This window comes from Bombyx mori, chromosome 10 (genome assembly GCF_030269925.1).
Source record: "Bombyx mori chromosome 10, ASM3026992v2".
NCBI classification, from domain to species: domain Eukaryota; kingdom Metazoa; phylum Arthropoda; class Insecta; order Lepidoptera; family Bombycidae; genus Bombyx; species Bombyx mori.
The window spans coordinates 16,820,703-16,847,636 of NC_085116.1; the positions used below are offsets into that span (position 1 = coordinate 16,820,703).

The 26,934-nt window shown below is 39.1% G+C and overlaps 1 protein-coding gene across 9 annotated transcripts in view; it reads right to left on the minus strand.

Moving 5' to 3' along the window:
- The window catches only part of LOC105841880 (disintegrin and metalloproteinase domain-containing protein 11), a 576,915-nt gene that overhangs the window by 474,822 nt on the left and 75,159 nt on the right, over positions 1–26,934 (minus strand). For all 9 annotated transcript variants that reach the window (XM_062670757.1, XM_038013324.2, XM_062670755.1 and 6 more), the window contains one exon: positions 8,587–8,631. In XM_062670757.1, the coding sequence (XP_062526741.1) occupies positions 8,587–8,631 (45 nt within the window). The remainder of the gene's footprint in view (positions 1–8,586; positions 8,632–26,934) is intronic.

A 26,934-nucleotide genomic window follows, 5' to 3' on the forward strand; every position in this document is an offset into this window, starting at 1 on the left:
ACCCCACATACTGGGATAAAAACAAGAAGAATAAGACAAAGAAGATGGACGAATAAATTTGTTAATCCATGATAAACAGGTGTTTGTTAGCTATATTCGTGATCTCTCTAGCGAAATGACGTAATTAACAAAACATACTCACTAGGAACAATGGTTCTTTAAACCTACAAATAGGCCGGCCTGATTGCTTGACGGCAGAACTTCAATCATCCACTTGCTTCCATCCCTTTGCTTCGTAATGGGCTACGACACACACATCCTCCAGCGCGTGCATCTGATAGATGCGACCATCTCAGTACTCACACGTCCTACCTTCAATTTTAATTCTTCTTCCTATTCGTACACTCTTGACAGAGTGGTCGTGTTCATGCGTCAGTCGGATCCTGCGATACCGATGCTCTCAACTCAACTTTAATACCTAACATCAACTCACTGAAAATTGTATTAGATAGTTAGACTAATTGTGTTAGCATAAGTCCTGCTAACCTGACCTATCCTGCCTATTTCTGCCATGAAGCAGTAATCGTTTCGGTTTGAACTTATATCTCAAGGTGGATGGCGCATTTACGTTGTAGATGTCTATGGGCTCCAGTAATCACTTAACACCAGGTTGGCTGTGAGCTCGTCCACTCATCTAAGCAATAAAAAAATAAATAAAATAAAAAATAATAATAAGAAATAACCTGAAATAAGACCATTATGTAAAAATTGAAACGATTTATAACAATAGATGTGTAAGCTTTAGGATTGTAAGACTGTACGCAAAAATTAAGTAAAAACTCCCGGTGCATAGCCCTTACATTAGGTAAAAATAAATAAATAAATTCAAACGTAATATTAAGAGCCGTGTCAACGACATTGGAAATAATTGTGAAGACAAAAAATAAGAGGCTTTAGCTGGTTGGAGTCCAGCACTACTCGAGCCCTCCATTCTCGGGTGTCCATGATGGATTTTCCATCCCGTTTTGCCTGTATTTATAAAAAAAAAAATACCTAACATCAAAATCGTACCTTACGTCTGAACATTACACGCCAAATATTTGAAGAACAACTTCGATTATCTGTCAGTCCAGAAACCAGTAACACATACCGCAAGCTCACACATGCACGCGATGCGCATCACACTGTTTCAGCAGCATCGCGCCAAATCATTCCGATCCGGCAACTGAGTGATCGAATCAGTAATACGATGCAATTGAATTAGCTCAACGTTCGCCACGGTCAGTTTAATGGCGCTCGTGCGGATTGGTATTCGCATTACTTTAGAACCATTGCGCTTCGGATTTTCACTCACACCCCTCTCACTGTTTCTCCAGTGTGACCAGAACAGTGCTATAAAGTTTCTCAATGTGAATGCATATAGGTGTAGGAGACGGTTTGTTGTGATTATATGAAGAAAGATTATATAAATAAATAATTCTTTGTATTAGGTAGTTCGAATGAATTTACGATCCACCTAATAAGTGGTTCCCGGAGCCAACATACACAATTTGGATTTCGCGTCACCTATTTTATTTACTGGTGGTAGGACCTCTTGTGAGTCCGCACGGGTAGGTACCACCACCCCGACTGTTTCTGCTGTGAAGCAGTAATGCATTTCGGTTTGAAGGGAGGGGCAGCCGTTGTAACTATACTTAGACCTTAGAACGTATATCTCAAGGTGGGATTTACGTTGTAGTTGTCTATGGGCTCCGGTAACCACTTAACACCATGTGGGCTGTGAGCTCGTCCACCCATCTAAGCGATAAAAAAAACCTACTCTGAGATTACAGTTATTAAAAAAAAAAATTGATTATTCTACTCCTCAAAAATGCTATGTCTTGGTATCGCAGCGAACATAGAAAGAATGATGTCGTATCATTGCTTAAGCACACAAAGCTATACACATATCCTATATCGAGGAGTGAAAGGCTATTTGGTTTAAGCGACATTTAGTATAACACGCGACATTTATCTTTGTAGTTAAAGGTTCGTTTTATTTGGCATTAGCATCAACAGTTCAATATTTTTAATTGAAATTCAATTAAGTTTGCTTCATTCAAACAGCTGAAGAAATATTTTTACTACGATTTTTTTTTTAAATTTCAACTTTAAATAGTCATTCACCCCTCAATTTATTATATTTATTATATACTAATGGTCCCCTGGTAGTCGAAATTCGACTATAACTAATGGAAATTATAAGTTTGTACACTGTTATGATTCCATTGTCAAGGATTATTTATTATAATACTTCTTTAATCACAGATTTCGTCAAGACTACACTTTAGACAAATATTAATAAAGAGAAAACAGTATTTAATCTATTCTCAATTTGACAGATTATAACTGACAGCCTGCAAAGAAAAGTTTGAGAATAAACAAATAGTATGCATGTGGGTGTGTGTGTGTCAAATACATGGTAGTGTGTGTAATGTTTTCTTTATTGATTCAATGTATCTTTTATGCATTATTTTAAAAAAATATTAGCATTGTGCACTTCTCCTCTATAATCTCTATAAGTGTGGAAAATTTTATACTCCTCCGTCCGCGCAATTTTCGTAAAGAGGGATACAAAGTTTTTGCTTCACGTATTAATATATAGATATACCTATAAAATTCGATAGTATACCCACAGTCAAACGAATATAAAAAATAAAAAAATAAAAACACCCTAAAAAATCCAAAAGGTAAATAACCGAAATCGCATTTTTGTACTTCTAAATACGAACCTACGTCGTATTTGAAAGGCAAAGCAATTCAGTTACAAAATTAAAGTTTGCGCGTCCCCCTCCGCGCTCCCCCCACTCCGCGTCCCCCCGCGCACCGGATGTGCTGAGTGACCGACGGACCAACCGGAAATTGCTTGCTACTAAATCATATATGTGTATTTCCATTTATGGCCAGCCGAAATATGTAGTTTCATGAACAAAATGTAGTACTTTGTTCAACAGGCTCTTTTAAAGCTGTACTTGGATTGGATTGTGTTTTGATAGCTGATGATCGACTAACGAGATTACGGCTGGCCTTGTGCTAAGCGGGAACCCTTTTTTTCGGACAGGGGGCCGAACCTCATACGTGAGCCTAGGGGAGACGCGGGATTATGTTGGAGCTTGAAGGTCTGCAGATGTTAAAAGCAGACCGCAGTTCCAAGGATGTTTTAGGACCCTACCCACCAAACGGCTCCTCTTGCACTCTCCCATGTGACGCCCGATCTCCAACCGAGGTCAAAACCCAGGCAGAGTAGGGAGGTTTCCAGCGGCAACACTTCCCAATTGGGTACGTAACCCTATAAATATGACAGCGCAAATACTGCCACTAGCCTTAAGCCGAAGTCTGTACAACTACTGCCCCGTCTCAAGCGGACACGCTCCACTCGCCTGCGACAGTGAAAAATACAAAAATGAACGTCCATGTTTATTCAAATCGTAATCTCAAACACATTAAAATGGCTCAGTTATTTTTCTACAACTCCGCCCGCAGCGATTCAGCAATCAGCGGGAGATTCGACGAGTCAAGAAACACTCGGAGACGCCGGGGCGTTCGTCTGTGAACAGGCAAACATTCAAAGCGTCATTAAGTGTTTGCCGTGCTCATAAAAATCCGCTTGTATACGATTGGGACTATTATTTTTATTTTATTTTTATAAATATACTACTAGCAGACAAAAAACTTAAACAATAATCCCAAACTCCTTATAGTGTACTGCATGTATGACCCCAATCCCATCAAACACCTCATGCCACGCCATGTTTGCGTTTGATGGTAGTCACGATGACACCTTTATTAGCTTCCACAACTGCTCCTCCGTACGTCGTATTCCCCAGTGCTGAGGGTCGTGACCTTTACGGAGCACTTTTGTTAGGATTATGTTCCTCCTTTAATTCCTGGCCTCCGCGCAGTGTATAGTAACATTGATGATGAATTCCAAAGTCGTCTTAATCTGATCAGGCCAGCGCATGGGACTACGTCCTCTAGACCTCTTTCCTTCCACCTTGCTGGTGATGAGAAGTCTTTCGAGATTATCACCCTTTTTCATCGATAAGTGACCAAAAAACTCTACAATCCTACGTAGGCAAATGGTGGAGATGGCAATGGCTTCCACAACTAAATAACATAAAATAACTAGTGAAATCACCTGACCACCTACAGTAGTAGGAGAAAGAAAACATCTCACTATCATAAATAGACGTACATAATGACGTCATTGTTCACATGCACTGTACATATTCTATATCACCTCTCCTTCCTTAATGAAATATTTAAAGGTTACACAGAACACAATTAGCTGATTTAAATTATTTTTTCGATAAACATGATTAAAATAACCTTTTTACATTATATAATAATATAAAATTAGGAGCTTGTGTTGACATCCAACTTTTTTTAATTTGATTTCTCTTTGTCTTGAAATGACAAATATTATATTATTATAGATTTTTGTATGAGCGGTTTAATATTTAGATAGACTTATAAATTAGGTTTTATATATATAATTAGGTTTTATATAATATTTAATATATTGATCAAGCGCTAGCTGCACTGAATTAATTTGTCGGGAAAAACAATTCAATTGTAGACAACTCTTTTAAACAATATTTAAGAATACGTTAAGAATCATCATTAAGTTCCATTTTTGTGGTGTCAGCTGTTTCAATAACTAAAAGCTCAGGTATCGCAACTTGGCACGCGACGAAAGCCCGCACCCGTTTCTCCGCAGTGTCCAATTTGTCGTCACTTCGCAAGCTTTTTTCCCAGCTTTTTTGGCAGATGCGCGAAAACGTAATACAGACTGCAGCAGTGAAAATAATAACAAATTTGTCATTTAGTAAATGTTAGTTACTCTGAATATTTACGGAGAGCGCACGGATTGGTACCAACATCCGTTGCTGTTGCTACTAATGCAGGGTAGCTTAATACTTTGTCATTACATTTTTATTCTATACTTTTGATGTTTCCCTTTTTATTTGACAACTTCTTCCATTAAAATTTTATCATATCAAGATCTGACCAGTAGTTTTACAACAGTTCTTAACAATCCATTTTTAACCAACTTTGAGACTATATTGATTACTAGCGACCCGCCCTCGCTTCGCTTCGGAAACATTAAAACACACATGAAACCAAAAAAATAAAATATTTTTTTTTTTAAAAAAGTAGCCTATGTTCATCAGGGACAATGTCGGCTTCTAATGGAAAAAGAATTTTTCAAATCGGTCCAGTAGTTTCGGAGCCTATTCGAAACAAACAAACAAATCTTTCCTCTTTATAATATTAGTATAGATAGATTAAAATTTCGCGTTTTTTTAAAACAGTTTATTAAAATATTTATTGCTTAACAATGCAAAAATATATATAAACTAGAATGATTTTTCAAATGAAATCAAAATTTAACATTGTTATTGATTGAATGATTATAACAAAATCTCCTGATTTTATTTATCAACCAAAGACGTCAACAGACTTGCTTGGTATCAAAAAGGACAACGCGATGACAAACAATATCCTTAATCAATAGTAACGATTACTTCGGTCAGAGCTGGAGCAAAGTTCGGCTGAGTTTGTACAATTTGTATGAAATTAACCGAGTGAGGACATTATTCGAGGTCCCAGGTTAATTGTAATGCAGTGAGTGGACTTTCCTAGCGGCTGAAACGTTGGACTAATTTTAGTGAGCTGTAAAATATGTAGAGGTCATCAGAGATTGTACTGACCTCAAATATTTTTCTTTGACTTTTGTAATTCGCTCGTTGAGTTCATGAGTGGTAAATAAAGTTCAAGGTAAGGCGGGCTAGCTGTATACAATACAACGGAGAATCTCGATCGAATTGAATGTCGAGTCTCATATATACATAAGTTATATTGCAAATATACATCTTCTAAAAATAGTAGTTGCTTGAATTAAAACTTCTTCGCACAAAACCTCTTTGGAACATATCTGATGGAAGTTAGTTCAGTAAGCAGCGTCTTGGCTACGCCCTTGGGATTGCTGGCATTCGTGAGCACCAAAAAACAATTCATCAAAATCAGTGTCCACGATTGAGTCTTTTTAATATATATATTTTTGTAACATTATCAGAAATCCAACAGAGCCCATTAAAAATTACTAATATTGAAGACACTTGAAATTATAATTTGTGTAATTACTATTGGCAGGAGCTCTTGTGAGTCCGCACCCGTAGGTACCACCGGCCTGCCTATTTCTGCCGTGAAGCAGCAATGCGTTTCGGTTTGAAGGGTGGGTTAGCCGTTGTAACTATACTGAGACCTTACAACCTACATCTCAAGGTGAGTGGCGTATTTACGTTGTTAATGTCTATGGGCTCCAGTAGCCACTTAACACTGGGTGGGCTGTGAGCTCGTCCATCCATATAAGCAATAAAAAAAACTAAAATTAAAATGAATCTTCTTTTTCTCCACCCTATCCCACTAGGTGGGGTCGGCACAGCTAATTTTTCTCTTCCATTCTCTTCTATCAGCCCTCATCTCAACACTCTCTCATGTCGTCATTCACATACTCCATCCATGTCTTCTTCGGTCGTTTAAAATTAAAATGAATGTTTTCTTAAAGTCTCTAACTGTCTGGCCGCTATGGTCTGTGGCGAACGAAGTAGTTCACGTAATTGGTTTCGGCAAGTGTAAGCAGGACCGACCCCCGAGACAAATAACCGGCCTCGTAGATGATGTACAGCTGAATAAATTATGACTGCGGTTAATCGACGCCGCATAATAGTTGGGACGGGACTACTGATTGTTATGTGGGAAAATAACAATGTTTTAGTTCGCTTTTCCGAGATTCGATAAGGGGTTGTTTAGATATTAAATGACTTGAACTCGACTTTGAAAGTCGTCGTGGCCTAAAAGATAAGACGTCCGGTGCATTCGTATGTAGCGATGCAACGGTGTTCGAATCCCGTAGGCGGGTACCAATTTTTCTAATGAAATACGTACTTAACAAATGTTCACGATTGACTTCCACGGTGAAGGAATAACATCGTGTAATAAAAAAATCAAACCCGCAAAAATTATAATTTGCTTAATTACTGGTGGTAGAAACTCTTGTGAGTCCGCACGGGTAGGTACCACCACCCCGCCTATTTCTGCCGTGAAGCAGTAATGCGTTTCGGTTTGAAGGGTGGGGCAGCCGTTGTAAATATACTGAGACCTTAGAACTTATGTCTCAAGGTGGTTGGCGCATTTACGTTGTAGATGTCTATGGGCTCCAGTAACCACTTAACATCAGGTGGGCTGTTAGCTCGTCCACCCATCTAGGCAATAAAAAAAATCTTTTTGATTTATTTTTATTATTATTTTTGTATTGCCCTTGCAGGCAGAGGAACATATGGCCCACCTGATGGTGAGTGTTTATCGTCGCCCATGGACTTCAGCAATGCCAGGGGCAGGGCCAGACCGCTGCCTCCCGCTTAATACTAATATTTTTTTATCTTGCATGGATGGATACCCATTCAAAACCCATCATCAAACTCACTCTTGATCTATACTTGCAAGTGGAATAAACAAGAAGGTTATAAGTTGTTAAAAGCTATACTTTAGCACAGTTGTGTCAATCGGATATAGAACTCACGATCGAGAAACAACATTAAAAAGAAGAACCAAATAAAAACGTCTACGGCACTTAACCTGCGAGAGAACGAGATGGACAGATTTCGGAAAGTTTCACTTCAACCACATGTGAACTGCTAACATGTTTTTTGTGTTCATATTAACTTGACATAACCATTCTCGTGCCGCGAGATAGAAAAGGATATCATCGCTGTTCGAGCAAGACAAATACGACAAAATACTTCCCGTAACACAGCTAATGTGTCAATAGTTGGCGTACCTGTCGATCAGAAGGGGGTAAAGCGCGTTGTGACACCTCAATGTCAAGGACTGATTTCAACTGATCTTTTTTCTATATGGTGAACTCACGTGAAGGTGAGCTATTCCTAAAGGTTTTTACAAAAACCCAAGGCACCGGAGTACACTTGCAATGTTACTCAGAAACTTGGGTTTGGAGATACCGTTCGCATTATCAAAGAGCTGAATCTCTTAGAATCAATACTATGGGATATGCTTGATATTGTGCCATACTCCTTGGAGCCACTGCGGTCATCCACAGTGCGTTTCCAGAGCTCTTTTCTGCCACGTACCATCCGGCTATGGAATGACTGTTTCCACGGTGTTTCCCGAGCACTATGACATGTCTTTCTTCAAACGAGGTTTGTGGAGAATATTAAGCGGTAGGTATCGGCTTGGCTCTGCCCCTGGCATTGCTGAAATCCATGGGCGATGGTAACCACTCACCATCAGGTGGGCCGTGTGCTCGTCTGCCTACAAGTGCAATAAAAAAAAAGGAGGAGCTGCTTGATGTCCTCCCAACTCTGCTTTACATAAGATGGGTCACGGACTTGTCTATCCATCAGCTAATGAAAAACCAACCTTAAATATTCGTGAAATCACTTCATGCTACGCACATATACCGTTCAGAATGTCTGAAAACGTTCGCTTTGAATCTCTAACCAGAGACCGAAGTGCATGTTTGCTATCCGAACTAACCTATACCTATTTAAGTTTAAAAAAAGATTATTATATTAAATTACTTACTTTTATCAACTTGCATAGCGTGTGAGATCAGCACATGACATGAATCTGAAAAAAAAAACAAAAATTGCTTAATTTCTATTAAATTAATTTAGATTAAGAGAGATGATTTTTTTATTGCCCTCCTCGCAAAACCATTTCCATGTGATGGGAAGTAATCAGGGTCGCTTACGAACGTCAGCAAAATAATTAGTTAAATTAATTAATTAATTAAATAATATTTTATTCACATATTGTGTTTCCATGCTTCTAATAGCCGGTTCGAGCTAGGAGAGTCTGCTGAATAAACCATATCAAACAAACTAAGTTCATATTTACCTCATACATCTTAATACGAACTGAATCTCATACACTGTTAAAATAATCCATCAGCTGTGAGTTCCACAAACGTCACTCCTCAGAGCTCACTCACACATCGCGCACACACCGTCACTGCTTCAAATAGGATCGTGATACAACGAGAGAATAATACTAACCTATATTTCCTTTTGTACGTCCGGATTATTATTTTCTAACTTAACCTTACTAAGAACTTTTAAACCTTAGGCTTAAAAAGGCTTTAACAGGGCTTTTTATTGCTTAGATGGGTGGAGAGCTAACTACCTGATATTAAGCGGCTACCAGAGCCCATAGTCATCAACAACGTAAAAGCCGCCACCAACCTAGAGACATGAGTTTTAAGGCTCATCTTGTACAGTTCAATATACTGTTTTAAACCAAACCCTTCAAACCACCAAAACGCATTACCGCTTCACGGCAGAAGTAGGCTGGGTTGTGATACCTACCCGTACGGGATCACAAAACACCTTACCTGTAAAAATTGGACTTCCAACATGTCGAGTTTCGTGTTGCATCTTATCATTAAGCTGGACCTAAATGCATTGCGGTATCAATAGTCACCAGTGACTTAGATAGATCCATATTTTCCAAGGCTGTAGTGATTGATATTAATCCCCGTTTGTAGAAGCAATGCGTTAAGGTTTATACTATAGATAAGATATGATGAATTTATGTTTAGATACAATCATGTGATTAGGTCTGAAGGATGGACAGCCGCTAGACAATTGAGTCTTCGACCTCATGTCTCAGGGTAGGCAGTGCCCTTGTTCCTATATTGTCCATAAGAAGCGCATATACTCAGGTAAGCTATTAGATCATCTTTACTTTTAAGGTATTAATACAGGAGCACAATGAGTGGAACAGTGTAATTAGTTTTATAAACTTTATATTAAATCTGGCAAAATACTCGTGGAATGCACAATATCGCTGTTCCACACACGTAACTACACACTAGTACATGGCACTCACACAACAACATATACCGAGCATGACAAGTATGGGTCACAGTGAGTTTTATAAAATTAAATAAAAACATACTTTTGACAATATTCTACCATTTGAAAAGTATGTTTTTTTTTTATGTTTAGATGTTTGTTACTGAAGCATAAGAAAACAGTTCAAGGAGTTTGTATGAAATCGCCCACAAAGATAATATATTGGATAACCTAGATTGACTCTTTTAGAAGACATTTGGCTTCTAGAAGACATTTGGTAAACGACATGAACCGGAAATGTCCAGGTATATCTGTTTAAAAATACCAGTATCTAAAGATACCAGTGCCTTTTGGTGATTCGTGATTTAAATGCCAAAGGACCTATAAATTAAGTGCTAGTTTGTGGATTAGAAAGTGACACAGGGCACTTTTTATCTCAGGAAAAGGCAACATGTTTCTTTCTTGCTCAATAATAAATTAACTTATGTGAATCCGCAAGGCCCATTAAGAGTTATTTCATCCATGTAGCTAAGTAGTATCAAGCCTGCTCCTCATTCAAATCATCGCAGGTACATGGCAGAGTAAGTCCCCCACGTTTTCACATTTCAAAGGTCAAATTCACATTACAAAAGCTTGTAGAGACAATCATCGTTTTTTGAAAAAAATTATCGGCTGCGAACCTATCTCAATGGAATCAAAAGTAGCAAGCAATAATTGAAGATATTATAATATCCGATAATATCCGAACGAAGCTAACCCATATTTGAGAATAGGATAAATTAATTAGTGAAGTTACTTAGACAATAAATTGAGAGTCCGAACGAACTATTGGGAAGAGTGTCTTTACATTCCATAGTACATAAACGGTATCTATTTATAATGTATTACTTTTACACGATAGCACCTAACGCAATAATGTTCGTAATGCTTAAATTCGACACAAACAAAAACAAGGGTGGCTTTAACATTAAAAGCAATTTCCCCGCTATCAAATAACCAACATTTATGTAAATACACTGAAAAAATGATTAATGAAATAGTGGTATCATATAATACTTATTGAACTCGGATTAGCTCGGAAAGCCAAGATCTTTTTTTTATTGCCCTTGTAGGCAGACGAGCATACGGCCCACCTGACGGTGAGTGGTTACCTCGCGACTAACACTTAAATTGTACCATTAAAACAATCGACACGTGAACATAAATTTGTTCTCATTGTACCACAAACCTAGTATCTATACGTTCCAAAGTGTACACACGAACATAAGCACGTCAGCGACAACACAAGCGAATTTCACGTGGCTGCGAGCGAAATCCGTGATACAATGCGCGCGGTTTGTTCGCCTGTGTGCCGGCTTAGGCTAGGCGTATGCTTGCGGATTTTTTGCGACCGGTGTTTTTTTTTTATTGCCTTTATAGGCAGACGAGCGTACGGCCCACCTGATGGTAAATGGCTACCGTCGCCCATGGACTTCAGCAATGCCAGGAGCAGAGCCAAGCCGCTGCCTACTGCTTAATACTCTCCACAAGCCTCGTTTGAAGAAGGACATGTCGCAGCGCTCGGGAAACACCGTGGAGGGGAGCTCATTCCATAGCCGGTGGTGCTTTGAGAGCTCTTGTGATTCGATATCATTTAAAACGCGGTACGAAAATTTTATAGATGACAAAAATAATCGTTACAAAATACGTTTTTTCTTTAAAATAGAATTTCAAGACTTTAACACAAAGCACTGTAATGTCAAAGTGCTTTGTATCCAATTATCGCGCTCTTTTCCGGGTCAGTTTAGTCTACTTAGCATTTTTCTCTTTTACTACACCTAAAACTTATCGAGTTAGTGTACCGAAATATAGGATAGATTGCTGTGGATTTATAAATTGAATTAACAATTAAAATAGAGTTAAAAATATTTATTTAAAGTAATTTATTTTCACTGCGTTGAATTCTGCTAGAGTTATCTATACAGAATGTTCCAGATTATAATAACGGTTTGTAATGTGCGTACCGGACAATAGATGGCAGCACATTGAATATGATCTATTTACACAATATACTATTTTAACCGCATTAATGATCTAATTATAACAATAGTCCTTGAAGGCTAGTTTTATCATCATTGATCATCATCATTAATCTAATTATAACAAAAGTTCCTGAGGACTATTATTATAACTGATGCGATTATTCAGAAGTATTCAGATTAATAGATTGATAAGTATTCAAATAAAATACCATGAGAAATACATTTAGGGGTGAACAAAAGTAATTAATATAGATGCATATAAATACACTCCGAATTCAAACACTCCCAAAAACATTGAACTGTTTCATTAAAATGCTGAAGGAATACATTCAAAGACTATCATACAGATGCAAGTAGATACATACATCCTGAAATGTTTTAGCACGATACTAAAGAACGCGCAGTCAATTGCACTTTTTTTTTATTGCTTAGATGGGTGAACTAGCTCACAGCCCTCCTGGTGTTAAATGGTTACTGGAGCCCATAGACATCTACAACGTAAATGTGCCACACATCTTAAGATATAAGTTCTAAGGTCTCAGTATAGTTACAACGGCTGCCCCACCCTTCAAACCGAAACGCATCACTGCTTCACGGCAGAAATAGGCGGTGTTAAGTGGTTACTGGTGGTAGGACCTCTTGTGAGTCCGCGTAGGTAGGTACCACCACCCTGCCTATTTCTGTCATAAAGCAGTAATGCGTTTCGGTTTGAAGGTTGGGGCAGCCGTTGTAACTATACTAAGGCCTTAGAACTTATATCTCAAGGTGGGTGGCGCATTTACGCTTGTAGATATATATGGGCTCCAGTAACCACTGAACGCCAGGTGGGCTGTAAGCTCGTCCACCCATCTAAGCAATAAAATAAAAAAATAAAAAAGGGTGTGTGTACTTATGTACGCGCGTAAGAAGTTATACTTTATTTTTATTAAATTTATTTCTTTTTTTTAAATTAAATTTTAATCAATTTGAAAAAAAAAACGATTAAACAACATCCTCAAACACGCATATTGGACATCCCTTTTCTTGACATCGTATAAATTCGGTAATTCTCGGTACGGTTCGGAAAGTTCACCTGCGGCTATATTCAGACTCGCCAAGTTACTTCGGTCGTATTGTAATGAGCGATTTAGTGGGCAACTTCATTCTGTTAATTTTGTGTCACGGTGCGCGCGCATCGTAAAATTTCACTCTCATCAATTTTTCATAACGCGTCTAAAGAGGAATAACTTCAAAAAATGACACTGTGAAAACAGGCGCTTGTCTTGAACCACGACGTCTCAATAGCAAGCTAACCAATAAACGACTCAAACATTATAATAATGCTATATCGCTCTATATCAGATAAATACGGGAATACGACCCCTCTAACTCGTAAATAACGAGTAAAGTCGTGTGGATACGAGAAGCCTTAGCGCTCTCCCTTCCGAGTTTCTCTTGAACCACATCCAGAGCGAGGAAAAACTTGCAGATTATCGAATGTGCCCGCCGCCCAGACACACAGCACGTGACTCAAAACGTAGCTTTACGATTAGAAATTCGTATGCTAACAAAATTAATTCGCATTTATTCATATAACAATGGGAGCTATAACACAAAAACTTTTCGTTTTGATAAGCACACGGAAGTAATAGTCGATGTTGTCCGTGGACAATGCGATAAACTGGTCCTTTATATTTCATTGCACTAAATGCCTAGCTCGTTCGCGATTGTAATACCGGCTATCAATGGCAAAAGTTTATTAAGAGTCCACCTGATGTTTATTGGTTACGGGAGCCCATAGACATCTACAACGTAAATGACGCAGTATAGTTACAACGGCTGCCCCACCCTTCAATCCGATACGCATTATTGCTTCACGGCAGAAATAGGCAGGGCGGTGGTACCTACCCGTGCGGACTCACAAGAGGTCCTACCACCAGTAATTACGCAAATTATAATTTTGCGGGTTTGATTTTTATTACGCGATGTTATTCCTTCACCGCGGAAGTCAATCGTGAACATTTGTTTAGTACGTATTTCATTAGAAAAATTGGTACCCGTCTGCGGAATTCGAACACCGGTGCATCGCTACATACGAATGCACCGGACGTCTTATCCTTTGGACCCCGATGACCAAGTGAATCACTCATTTTTATAGAGGTCAACGTGTAATCCAGCGCTTCAATATTGTATCAAGATAGTCGGAGACATTCGCGTTATGATTCTAGTGACCTCTGGCAGACCATCGGGCCATCGATACCAAAGATAAAAATGTTATTAATCTAATCCGTTGGGACCGGAACAGTCTCCCGGTTCCTATTTGCGGAACACTCATTACTCGCACTCATGTATTCGATACAGAGGCAAACATAGACAGAAAACGAGTTCGTTTTAATTTTCCGCCTGACTCATCACAAACTTGTTCAAAGGCCAACATTTGCGGGACCACTTTTTACATATGAGTCCCACAAAAGCGATGCAAGGAGAGATACAGGCTATGTTATATTTGCGAATTATTTAGTAGCTCTGCGCATATAATTTAACTTGTGTAGAGTGTGTTTCGACTTATCTATATATATAAATAAAATTGGAGTATCTGTTTGTAATATTGCAATAGCCGGTTTTTACTACATGCATATGATTATATACTTATATACGGTTCATACACCAAAATAACATTTTTTACAATTTTTGTCTGTCTGTCTGTCTGACTGTTTGTTCCGGCTAATCTCTGAAATGACTGGACCGATTTTGACGAGACTTTCACTGATAGGTAGCTGATGATATAAGGAGTAACTTAGGCTACTTTTCTTAGACTGGCTCTGCCCCGCGGCGTCACCCGCGGTACGAAAATAGCTGCGGGTAGCATCGTGGGACTCTGCAATCAGTAATAAAATTTAATGTTTCCGAAGCAAAGCGAGGGCGGGTCGCTAGTTACGAATACAATGAAATGAAGGAAAGAACTTGAGTCACCTCGTGTGAGCAGTTTTCGAAGCCCGGCGTTTTTTTTTTTTATTGCCTTTGTAGGCAGACGAGCGTACGGCCAACCTGATGGTAAGTGGTTACCGTCGCCCATGGCCTTCAGCAATGCCAGGAGCAGAGCCAAGCCGCTGCCTACTGCCTAATACTCTCCACAAGCCTCGTTTGAAGAAGGACATGTCATAGCGTTCGGGAAACACCGTGGAGGGGAACTCATTCCATAGCCGGATGGTACGTGGCAAAAAAGACCTCTGGAAACGCACTGTGGATGACCGCAGTGGCTCCAGGTAGTATGGATGAACTCTACTCCGGTGGCGGGCGGTGCGATGGTAAAAACGAGACGTTGGTATCATCTCGAACAATTCCTCAGAGCACTCCCCATGGAACATGCGGTACAAAATACAGAGGGAACCGAAGTCCCTTCGCAGACCCAGAGGCTCCAAGCGATCCGTGAATATCACACCTCTTTACATAGAAGTTCTCACTGAAGAAACCAGTGACGTAAACGAGTTTAATTAATACCTATTCATCTATTTTAAATTTCACTCGCTCACGACGCATCTTGGTGATTTAATTTAGATTGAGTACAAAGTTAGTTGAAATAGTAGTCGATAATGCACTGCTTCATAAACTTTTAACGTTTTTATTTGCGTATTCTAGTGATTAGAGGACGTATTGTTCCCACATGATTTGATATAATCAATCTACCGATTTATGCCGCAAACTAATTGCAATTTTCGTGTCAAATCTGCCGATTTCTGCCGCGTAGCACTCGTCTGCTCGGAATTACTCGTTGAACACATTTCAGCTAGAATCCCTAAATGATACACATGAGTTATATAAAATCGGTACATTTTAGTTGTATTGTACTTCATAGTAGAAATAGGCAGGTCGGTAGTACCTATCTGTGCTGCCTCGTCCTGCTCTCTATCACCAATGGTGATAGGACGTCTGTGAGTCCGCACGGGTAGGTAGCACCACCATACCTATTTCTGCTGTAGAGCAGTAATGCGTTTCGGTTTAAAGGGCTGGGCAGCCATTGTACTGTAAGAAATGAGACTAGAACACATCTCTCAAGGTGGGTGGCAGCATTTACGTTGTTGATGTCTAAGGGCTTCAGTTATCACTTAATACCAAGTGGAGCGTGAACTCGTCCGCCTATAAAAGCAATAAAAAAGCGGCAATCATGTAATTACGTATAAAATTTAAGATGTTACTTATTGCTTCAATGTGATCGTACATATTATTATGTCATTTAAGAACATGTGTTATGAAAGTATCAAGTCGAGAATGTTTTTATTAAAAACTAGCGACCCGGCCTCTCTTTGCTTCGGAAAGATTAAATTTTATTATTGACAACTAAGTCCCGCGATGTTACCCGCAGTTATTGTCGTACCGCGGGTGACGCAGCGGCCGAAGCCTAAGTTACTCCTTATATCATCAGCTACATATCAGTGAAAGTCTCGTCAAAATCGGTCCATCCATTCCAGAGATTAGCCAGAACAAACAGACAGACAGAATACAAAAAAAAAAAAAAATATATTTTGGTGCATGTACACGCATTTAGTAAAAAGTGGTTATTTTATTATTACAAATAAGACACTCCAATTTTATTTATTTTTATAAATATATAAAATAATATTTAAGCGTAAAAAGAAAATAAAAATATAAAATGTCACTCGATAATTTGAATATCGATTTCATCACATCTCTACAAATCCTTGCACTAGTCAAAGATTTCCTTTAGCTTGTCTCGCACATTCACTGAGCCAAGAGGGTACACCAGCAAGCACATTTAATCTTACTTTTTTTGGTTCAATGAATATCGTATCTCAACATAGTTTTGTTTGAAATATATCCAAGAAGATGCCAATGTGTGAGATCCGTATAGAAAAACGAAGACATCGGAAAGTACTGGTGATTGACATGATAAAATGTAGAGAAAACCAGATACAAAAAATTTTGGGGTTAAAGTATGAAATTGCCGATTTGTACTGAAAAATTCGTTTTTTTTTTTTCACTCAACATATTTATTTAATCAAAATATGTACCATTATTATCTATACATTGCTGCAATCTAATAGGAAGGTCATTTATGCCTTTGCGATAGAACTCTGGTGATCTAGATTCTACAAACTGTGTGATAGCATTTTGTACTGCCTCCTGGGAAGGAAACTTTTAATCACGTAGAAAATTGTCCAAATCACGAAAAAAATGGTGTTCCGCTTTTTTTTATTATCGCTTAGATGCGTGGACGAGCTCACCTGGTGTTAAGTGCTTACTGGAGCCCATAGACATCTACAACGTAATGCGCCACTTACCTTGAGATATAAGTTCTAAGATTTCAGTATAGTTACAACGGCTGCCCCGCCCTTCAAACCGAAACGCATTACTGCTTCACGGCAAAAATAGGCAGGGTGGTGGCACCGACCCGCGCAGACTCACAAGAGGTCCTACCACCAGTAATTACGCAAATTATAATTTTGCGTTTGAGCAAGGTCTGGCGAATATGATGGTGACGAATGATTTCTAATTGCAGTTCCTGTAGAGTTAAATCAGTTTCTCTTCCTGTATGAGGTCTCGCGTTATCATGGAGCAATAATGGTGAAGATCGATTCATTAGTCGAGGCTGTTTCACTGCAAGTTTTGCTATCATTGTTCGGAGTTCGGCACAGTAGACTTCTGCCGTTATTGCTTGACCAGATCGGAGAAAGCTACAGTGAATAACACCATGCAGAGACCATCAAATATTTACCACTACCTTTTTATTGGGAAGCTTTGCTTTAGAACACTGTTGCGGCTTTTCACCTGCGTCAGCTACTGCAATTTTCGCTTACGGTTATCGTAAAGAATCCACTTTTCATCACATGTCACAATTCGATTCAATATTCATTCATTTCTGTATCGATTCAACAAGGCAACACAAGTTTTAACACGCGCTTCTTTTTGCGGACCAGTCAAATCATGAGGCACCCAATTTTCATATTTTTTTATTATATTTCATTAATTTGACGCAAATCAGTCAATTTTGTTGGTAAGGTAACGTTAAATCATGCCGCTAATTCCTGGGTAGTTTGGCTCGGATCGGCTTCCACCATCTCTTTCAATTCTTTGTTATTCACACGTGTGGCCGGTCTTCCACGTGATTCGTTCTTCAAATCAAAATTTCCATTACAAAAGTGCTTAAACCAAAATCGCACGGTGCGTTCATTAGCAGTACCCTCTCCAAACGCAACATTGATATTGCGAGCTGTTTCTGCGGCGTTAGTTTCGCGTCGAAACTCTTATTCAAGAACCACTTCACAAAATTCGGACTTTATGTGTTTAGCCTAGTGCTTGTGCTTGACCTAGACACATTTTCTGAGCTATTTACAGCACGAACTCAACACCGTGACTTTAAAAATGTTTTTTATAGTTTGTAATACGAGCTGTGTGATATGTTAAAATATACTCTCTGAATTTTATCCCAATTTTCTATCATTCAGTTCTTCCAACTTATCTGTAATTCCCGAACACTTAGTGATACAAAAAGAAATTAGTAATCAGTTTAATATTTCAAGATTTTAACATTAATTATTGTATACTAAGAAATTGTTATCAGGCGGACGGCGGCTATAATGCGCCTAGTCATCTCCGATCTCACAATTGAAAAGAATCAATCACGACTAAGCACAAACACCGAATTACATAAAGACGTCTTGAAGGTTCACGACAGTCGCAAACTATCTGCCGCAGGTGGTCGCATGCATTTAAATCGAATATTAGAAAACCGGATAACCGCCTCACGACCGGTTCTAGGATACGTGCAGTTAATGACGTTAAAACCGGTTTATTGGATATATGCGGTCGCCGGGTAATACTGTTACAACGGTAATTTTATCCGTACGTGATATGCTGTATCGAGAAAAAATTGGAGCAAGATTTAAAATAATTTTTACGTAGATGAGGCCATATTGATTTGAAGACCTATATTTTCTTTCTCTACGGTATATTTCTCTATATTTTCTCTTTGTATGGTATTTCAAAAATGTGGTCCAATCTACGTCCAACATTTACGCCTTAAGACCTACCGTGTTGTCTATTTGCAACTGTAACACTCCATAGCCGACCAAAAACTTCGCAGCGGACTTCTAAACCACAATAATTAACAAATAATTTTAAGAAGTCTGAAAATTAAGCTTAAAATATAAATTATTCTCGTACCGAAAAGTGGTTCTGAAGTACCAATTTTTTACCCCAAAATAATCTTAGATTGCCTCCCGCCACATAATTTCGGATTATTCTCAGTCAAACTTTCTTTTGTTTCATAAAAATTCAGGTGAAACATTCGGACCGAGTCGAAAGTAGCCACGTACAGTCAACATCAAAACTTATCGAGTTTATTTTTATTATTTATAGATTTTATTATCTTTTATGTTGTCGGTATTTAATATATTTGGAGAATTCGTTCAGTTCCGTGATTACTTAGTTACTTAATTTTCTTCTTATGTTTGCTTGCTTAAGAAGCTATTCAAAAATTTATTGAACTATTTCATCCTTTTACCTTGGATGTCGTTGATTGTCACAAAAACCCACTATTAGGCTACTTACACGTGCAAGCTTACGATAGACCTTAGCACTAGTAAGAAACTACCTACCTCACAGAAAAAATCGTCAGCAATGCCAGGGGCAGAGCCAAGCCGCTGCCTACCATTAAGTATTCTCCGCGAGCCTCATTTGAAGAAGGACATAGCGCTCGGGAAACACCGTGGAGGGGAGTTCATTCCAAAGCCGGATGGTACGTGGCAAAAGATTTTTGGAAACGCACTGTCGATGAACGCAGTGGTTCCAGATAATATGGATGAACTCTGCTCCGAAAGAAGTAGCTGAAGTTAGTAATATTTTTTGTCATAACGATGATGCACCCGTCATTTAAGCACTGCACAATTCATCATCATCATCAGCCTTTAGCAGTTCACTGCTGGACATAGGCCTCTCTACTTGAATACCACTGAGCATGAGAACCCAACCTAAAAGCTTCGATAGAAGTCCAAGCTTTCCATCCATCATTACCACGGCCGTTCTTAAGCATTCACTTTTGTTGCGAACTGTACATACCTTGATTAAAACATGATTTTTTCGAGTGGCGGGCTTAGCCGCCGGCCGATCCGTTGCCGCTCGTACCTTTACGATTATAAGCGGCCCATTTCGAGTTACCATACGTCTCCTTTGAAATCTTTCAAGTTTTCAACTTTCATTACAATAAATTCATGTATATAGCTTTTATTTTAATGAAAATGAATTGCTAATTTGCGTATTTATGCTATGATTAGACCAGTAGCTAGCCTTATCTTGAGGTTTAGATAAGCATCTAAAATCGTATGGACAATGAAGCTCATGGTTCACCTGACGCTAAGCGTGTACCTCATCGTAATAACCGAGTAGACCTAAATAGAAGCGACGGTGAAATAAACCTGTGAATTTACAACAATACTTTTTTTTATTTTTTGTTGCTTAGATTTGTGGACGAGCTCACGGCCCACCTGATGTTAAATGGTTGCTAAGTAAATGCCCCCACTCACCTCGAAACACTCATGTCTCAAGTGAGACCTTAGAACTCATTCTAAGGTCTCACTTTTAACTACGGCTGCCCCGCCCTTCAAACCGAAACGCAGTACCGCTTCACGGCAGAAATAGGCAGGGTGGCGGTACCTACCCGTGCGGACTTGCAAGAGGTTCTACCACCAGTAATTACGCAAATTATAATTTTGCTTGTTTGATTTTTATTACACGATGTTATTCCTTCCCCGTGGAAGTCAATCGTGAACACTTGTTAAGTATGTATTTCATTGGAAACACTGATACCTGCTGGCGAGATTCGAACACCGGTACATTGCTACATACGAATGCACCGGACGTTGTATCATTTAGGCCACGACGACTTCCTTCGACATCCTTGTTCTAATGCGACCATTATATTGTGTTATACAAAAGTAAATAACATAATATATTATATATTCTATTCTATCAGCCCATAGTTGTCCATTGCTGGATATATGAGTGTCTGGATATAGGGCATAGACAAATAACATCAGTGTAATTAATGTAAGCAAAAAATTTCAAAACATTCCAATTGAATACATAATTAACTTACTTGTTCCACGATGCCCACTTTCTACGTAATGTGAAACGTTTTTTAATCGATTTTGTTTTTTTCGTTTTGTTTGTCGATGAACTCGGCAGATTTCAATTTAGATGATAAAAACAATTCGGTTCGGCTGTGGAGAGAAGTTTGATCGATGGCTTGCAGCCCGGTCGATTGGGACCACGCTATGTTACTCGTATTTCGAATAAATATTATTGACTAGCTGACCCGGAAGACTTCGTAGTGCCTCAATTGATAGATAAAAGATCTAAACTTTTGTATAAAATAAACTTAAAACAAACAAAAGGAATCCGTCCGACGGGGGACACATCAAAGGAAAAATAAAATTGTTATTTTTATTTAATTTCGAACATTTTCATACTTATCTACCTTTTAAACCTTCTCTAGACTTCCACAAATAATTCAAGACCAAAATTAGCCAAATCGGTCCAGCCGTTCTCGAGTTTTAGCGAGACTAACGAACGTTCATTTTTATATATAAGTATAATATAGATTATTGTCTAGAATTTTTGAGACTTTCTTTTTGAGACGATCTTTCGTTAGCATTACTCAGATATTCGAATGCAATTGAGAAATTCGATATTATATTTATACTTATGTTTTAGAATTTAGGCTGAAGCAAATCGAAGTCGGCTCGGTCGACCTAAAATACTATGACGAATTAACTAATTATTTGCGTGGGATTTCAGCTGATGCCTGGTGATAAATTTGATAACAAAATAAAAAAAAAAAAAGAAAATTAGTGTCTGGTGTGGTGTGTGTTGGTCTAGAATAGCACCACCCGATCTCTGCCATGAGTGTCGGTAAAGGCAACTAAGAGTTTCACCAGAAATTGATCACTGCAATCGCCAGCCGATGTGAAGTATTACAGTGCTATTTATTGTGGACTCACAATGGTTTTTTTTTGTCAGGAGGAAATCGCCGGACTTCCGCCCTCCACTGGGGATGAAGGGCGGGGCATGTCGGAGTCGAACCAACTAAAACCTCCTGTCGCTCAACAAGCCACGTCCAAACCTCGCATGAGGCAGAACTCATGAAAAGACAAAGGGGGGAAAATGAAGCGCTTAGTGCGGAGCACGATAAGATAGACAATACAATCTATATTTCGACCACATGTCTCAAAGTGGGTGGCGGCATTCGGCTCCAAAAGTGACTTTACACCATGTGGGCCGTCAGCTCGTTCACTCGTCAGGACAAAAAGAATAAACGCTGCAACTATCATATTTCTTACTTTGATTAACGCACAATTAACTACATTATTATAGAGTATATATAATCTACATTGGTGCCCGTGGATATCACCAATCTATTTTTCACGCAATGCGTTTCGAAGTGAAGAAATGAAGTCCTAGAATTAGACTTCACATCCCGAAGGTGTCTACATTTGCCGTTAGAAACCGAAATGTACTTCTCTGAAATAGATGTCGCCATAAAAATAATAAAGGCAAATCTAGTTTTTGGAAAAATTAGTGCGGATTCATGTTATTTTTGCCTATTTCTTTCCGATTAACTTGAAAATGTTCATTCAACTTTGAAAATGTTTACTACACATCAAAGGACGATGCCAAGAAATTACAAATTAACAAAAAATGTTTTGTAACTTCGCTCTAAAATCCTGACCAACATTAACCGAATAAAAAATAAGAATTAAATTAGTAATATTGAATAAAACAAAAACAGTTTTTTAAACTATATACGTATATTTTAAAAAAGAAAAAACTATAATGCATAAAGAGTATATAATGGAACGCGTCAATAAAATGCTTTTTCATTTAATTTGTGGGTTTTGTTGGCTTGTTGCAATAATTAACTAATGATATATCAAAATGTTGTACTTAAAACCTATAAGTTATTAGAGGCCCCCCACCACGTTAAAGATGTCTCCCAACAAACATTCCTCTCCGAGCGCTAACCTCGGAACACTTTCACAAATCAGTACAGCATCGACGATGTATCTACCCCGTAAACTTGGCTCTAAGTGTCCCCCGCTTCAAATAATAAATGAAATAGCTCCGGCGCGAGTAATAGGAGAGAGAGCTAAGTAAATTTATCAAAACCAGAGTTGTTCGACAAAGTACAGATGCATTATTCATTCGTTCAGGTGCCGTGCTTGCTCCTCGCGGATTATCTCCGCCGCGAAACTTCGGAGGGGGTAAAGACAAATTTCGCTCATACTTTTGTTGATAAACTTACTTTTCTGGTGTCTCGGTCTCTATTGGAGATTTTAACGGCTCTGTACTCGTTCACGATCGTGATCCGCTCAGATGCTGCCTCTGTTTTATACTGCATCTTTTTTTTCCTACCTAAGTCAATAGCCTTGAGAGGATATTTCAGGGTAACCTTAACTAGTAGGTCAGCTCACGGGGCTCAAACCTGACGGCGTCGCTAACACGAACTCTAGCAAAAGCCGTGCTTCGCAGAATCTACCACCGGATCGGAAACGTGTAGGCAGACGAGTATACGTCCCACCTGATGGTGAGTGGTCACCGTCGCCCATGGACCTCAGCAATGCCAGGGGCAGAGCCAAGCCTCGTTTGAAGAAGGATATGTCATAGCGCTCGGGAAACACCGTGGAGGGAAACTCATTCCATAGCCGGATGGTACGTGGCAAAAAAGACCTCTGGAAACGCACTGTGGATGACCGCAGTGGCTCCAGGTAGTATGGATGAACTCTACTCCGGTGGTGGGCGGTGCGATGGTAAAAACGAGATGCCGGTATCATCTCAAACAACTCCTCAGGGCACTCCCCATGGAACATACGGTACAAAAACTCAGTGGGCTGTGTCTGTGGGCTTCGTCGCAAGCGACAGGTTCGACGAGAACGAAGACCGGGTACTGCACCAGACTACACGTGACAACAACCCATGTGGTGGTAAATGGTTAGGGTTCATTGTAGGTATTTTTATTGTTACGCTGGTAAGAGTAACGCGATCTTTCGTCGAATAGCAGAAACGAATATCAAGAGATCTACTAATATCGAGAACGCTCGAGAGGTGTAGCGCCATCTATTATCAAATAGCGGAAACACTTATCGACTCGCCTTATCGGGAATATTCTCGATAACCCTAGACTTGTCGTGGCGACTATAAAAGCGTTACAGAGACTACATGAACGACCGTCTGGTATAGTGGTAAGTGAGATGGTCACTACACAAAGGGGTCGCGGGTTCGAATCCCGTTAAGGGAAGATATTTGTATGATAAATATAAAATGTCTTTTCCAGGGTTATGGATGTATATTAAACATATGTATGTGTATAATAAAAATCTTACATTTATTTCCGTTATCTGGTACCTGTAACACAAGCTCTTTACGAACTTATCACGGGACCTGTTAACGTGGCGTGATTGTTAGTAAATATTTATTTATTTATTATTATTATTATATTATTATTATTCAATAATCGGTTCTGCTCGAGGCGAAACAGCGTACGGATCACCTGAAGCGAAGCGGAAGAAGTGAATTGTGAATTATAAAGTGTTTTAAGTGTTAAATAGAGTTATATTTTGTACTTCGGTGGAAGTTTTATTTATCGCGAATTCCAGCCCATAACATTATCATAAAACAGTGATATGACAAAAATCATTTTACGGTGCCTAGTGGGCGAACTAATCGCAAACAGAGATTTCTTATAGCAACTACAGGAACGTATTTTATTTGATAGATGTTTAAACGGTCTCATGGCCCACCTGGTGTTAAGTGGTTACCGGAGCCCATAGACATATATAACGTAAATGCTGCCACTCACCTTGAGATATGAGTTCGAAGGTCTCACTATAGTTACAACGGCTGCCCCACCCTTCAAACCAAAACACTTCTGCTTCACGGCAGAAATAGGCAGGGTGGTGGTACCTACCAAAGCCTTCTAAAAGCAACGACGCCTTCAAAACATTCCGGGTGTCCAGTCGCGAATAAAATTTCGAAATGCCATCTCTAAACGTGTGCAAAAGAATGATAAAGGCCACGTGTTTTATAATTTGACTAGCTTTTGCCCGCGACTTCATCCGCGTGGAATAGTTCACAAATAATGCTTTATTTTAGTACAAATTCGGTTAACATAAAAAACGTTATAGTGAGCCAACCTTAATATATAGACATATGCTATCGCGAACTTTTTTTGATCTTTTAAAGGGGAGCAATTCTGTCATACACTATTTTAGCGAAACTTTAATCGTTTGTGCAGCGCACGCAGCGGAAGCTCTCAAAAGGTAAAAATAACCCCGATTTTGAAACATTATTTATTGGTGCTCCGCTTGTATTCTTGTAGGTCTTAGCGTGATGTTATATAGCTTATGGCCTTCCTCGATAAATGGGCTATCTAATACTGAAAGATTTTTTTAAAAACCAACCAGTAGTTTCTGAGATTAGCGCGTTCAAACAGACAAACTTTTTAGCTTTATAATATTTAAATTAGTATAGATATAGATGTTCAGCGAACCTGTTTGATCATTTAAATCAATAAAATTAATCCTAATGGAATAACATCGCTCTGTGTCGCATCGTATCGTCGACAATCAGTCGGGCCAAGAGTTTAGATTGCTAAAATAGCGCCTTCTATAACTTCAGCGAACAGTAATTCTAAACAGAAAATTGAGAACTTTTTCTTATTCACACTAATTATGATAAAAAACACGAATAGAACGATTATTTTTAGTTAATTGAAAATTGTTTATTTTATAATGTTTTGTTAGGGAGTTGGTGCTAATTATCTTGAGTCCTTGTTGTGAGAAGTGAACATTAGCAATCCTCCAGAATTTGGCGAGGTTCAGACCTGATTAGTATGACCTGAGATTAGCGCGTTCAAACAAACAAACTCTTCAGCTTTATGATATTAGTATAGATCCGTAATTCAAAGCGGACAAAGACACGCAGCAATCGTACGTAAAATTTCGAAAGGTATTTCTGAAAAATTGCCATCCCGGAAGCGGTACAGGCCGCTCGACGCGCCACAAACGAGCTTAAAAAGCGTATTACAAATAAAATCTTTCAACGGGCACACCGCGGGGTTGCCGGTGATCTTTATTACCATCAAGCTAAAGGCTAAAATTGATTGGGACTCTCGACCGTATTTCGCGTACCTGGAATTGAAATAGGAGAGAGAACATTGAAAAGAGCTGAGTAAAACGTAATGTGTGTGTCGTCTCAGTGACGTTCCTTATTTAGAATTTCCGTGTTTTTTTGGATGGTTCCGATAAATGTTTGATTTGCCAGGTTATATGTTCACGTATTGGCATGACTTGGCGTAGCACGATAGAACACGTGCCTTACAGTCAAGAGGTCACCTGCTCAATACCACGGCATTGAGATCTCATATATATATTTTTTTTTATTGCCCTTGTAGGCAGACGAGCATACGGCCCACCTGATGGTGAGTGGTTACCGTCGCCCATGGACTTCAGCAATGGCAGGGGCAGAGCCAAGCCGCTGCCTACCGTTTAATACTCTCCACAAGCCTCGTTTGAAGAAGGACATGTCATAGCGCTCGGGAAACACCGTGGGAAACACCCTATTGATTGATAACCTAAGGAGCTATGACAGCTTTGCCCGGACAGGTAGGTGAGCTCACGGGGTCAACCTGAAAGAATTTGCTAATACTAGCCCTATCGAGAGTAGTGCTTCGCTTAATCTACCACCGGATCGGAATCGCGACCTATTGAGACGATCCGATGAGAAACTCAGTGGGCTGAGACCTCATTATTTTCATACCACCATACTTATAGCATACTAATCAAGGCCCGCAGTTCCACCCGCGAAATTTGTAATTCCGAAAGTGCGAAGCACGTTTCACTACGTGGTCCATATTTACCAGCCGATATATAGGTCTGTTGGTACGTAAAATCACGGACAAGCGCAGATACCGTCCTATCTATTACAGAACATATACCCGACGATGGTCACGTCATTTACTATGATAACAAGCATTCGATGTGTCAATTCAGATTATTTCTGTATGT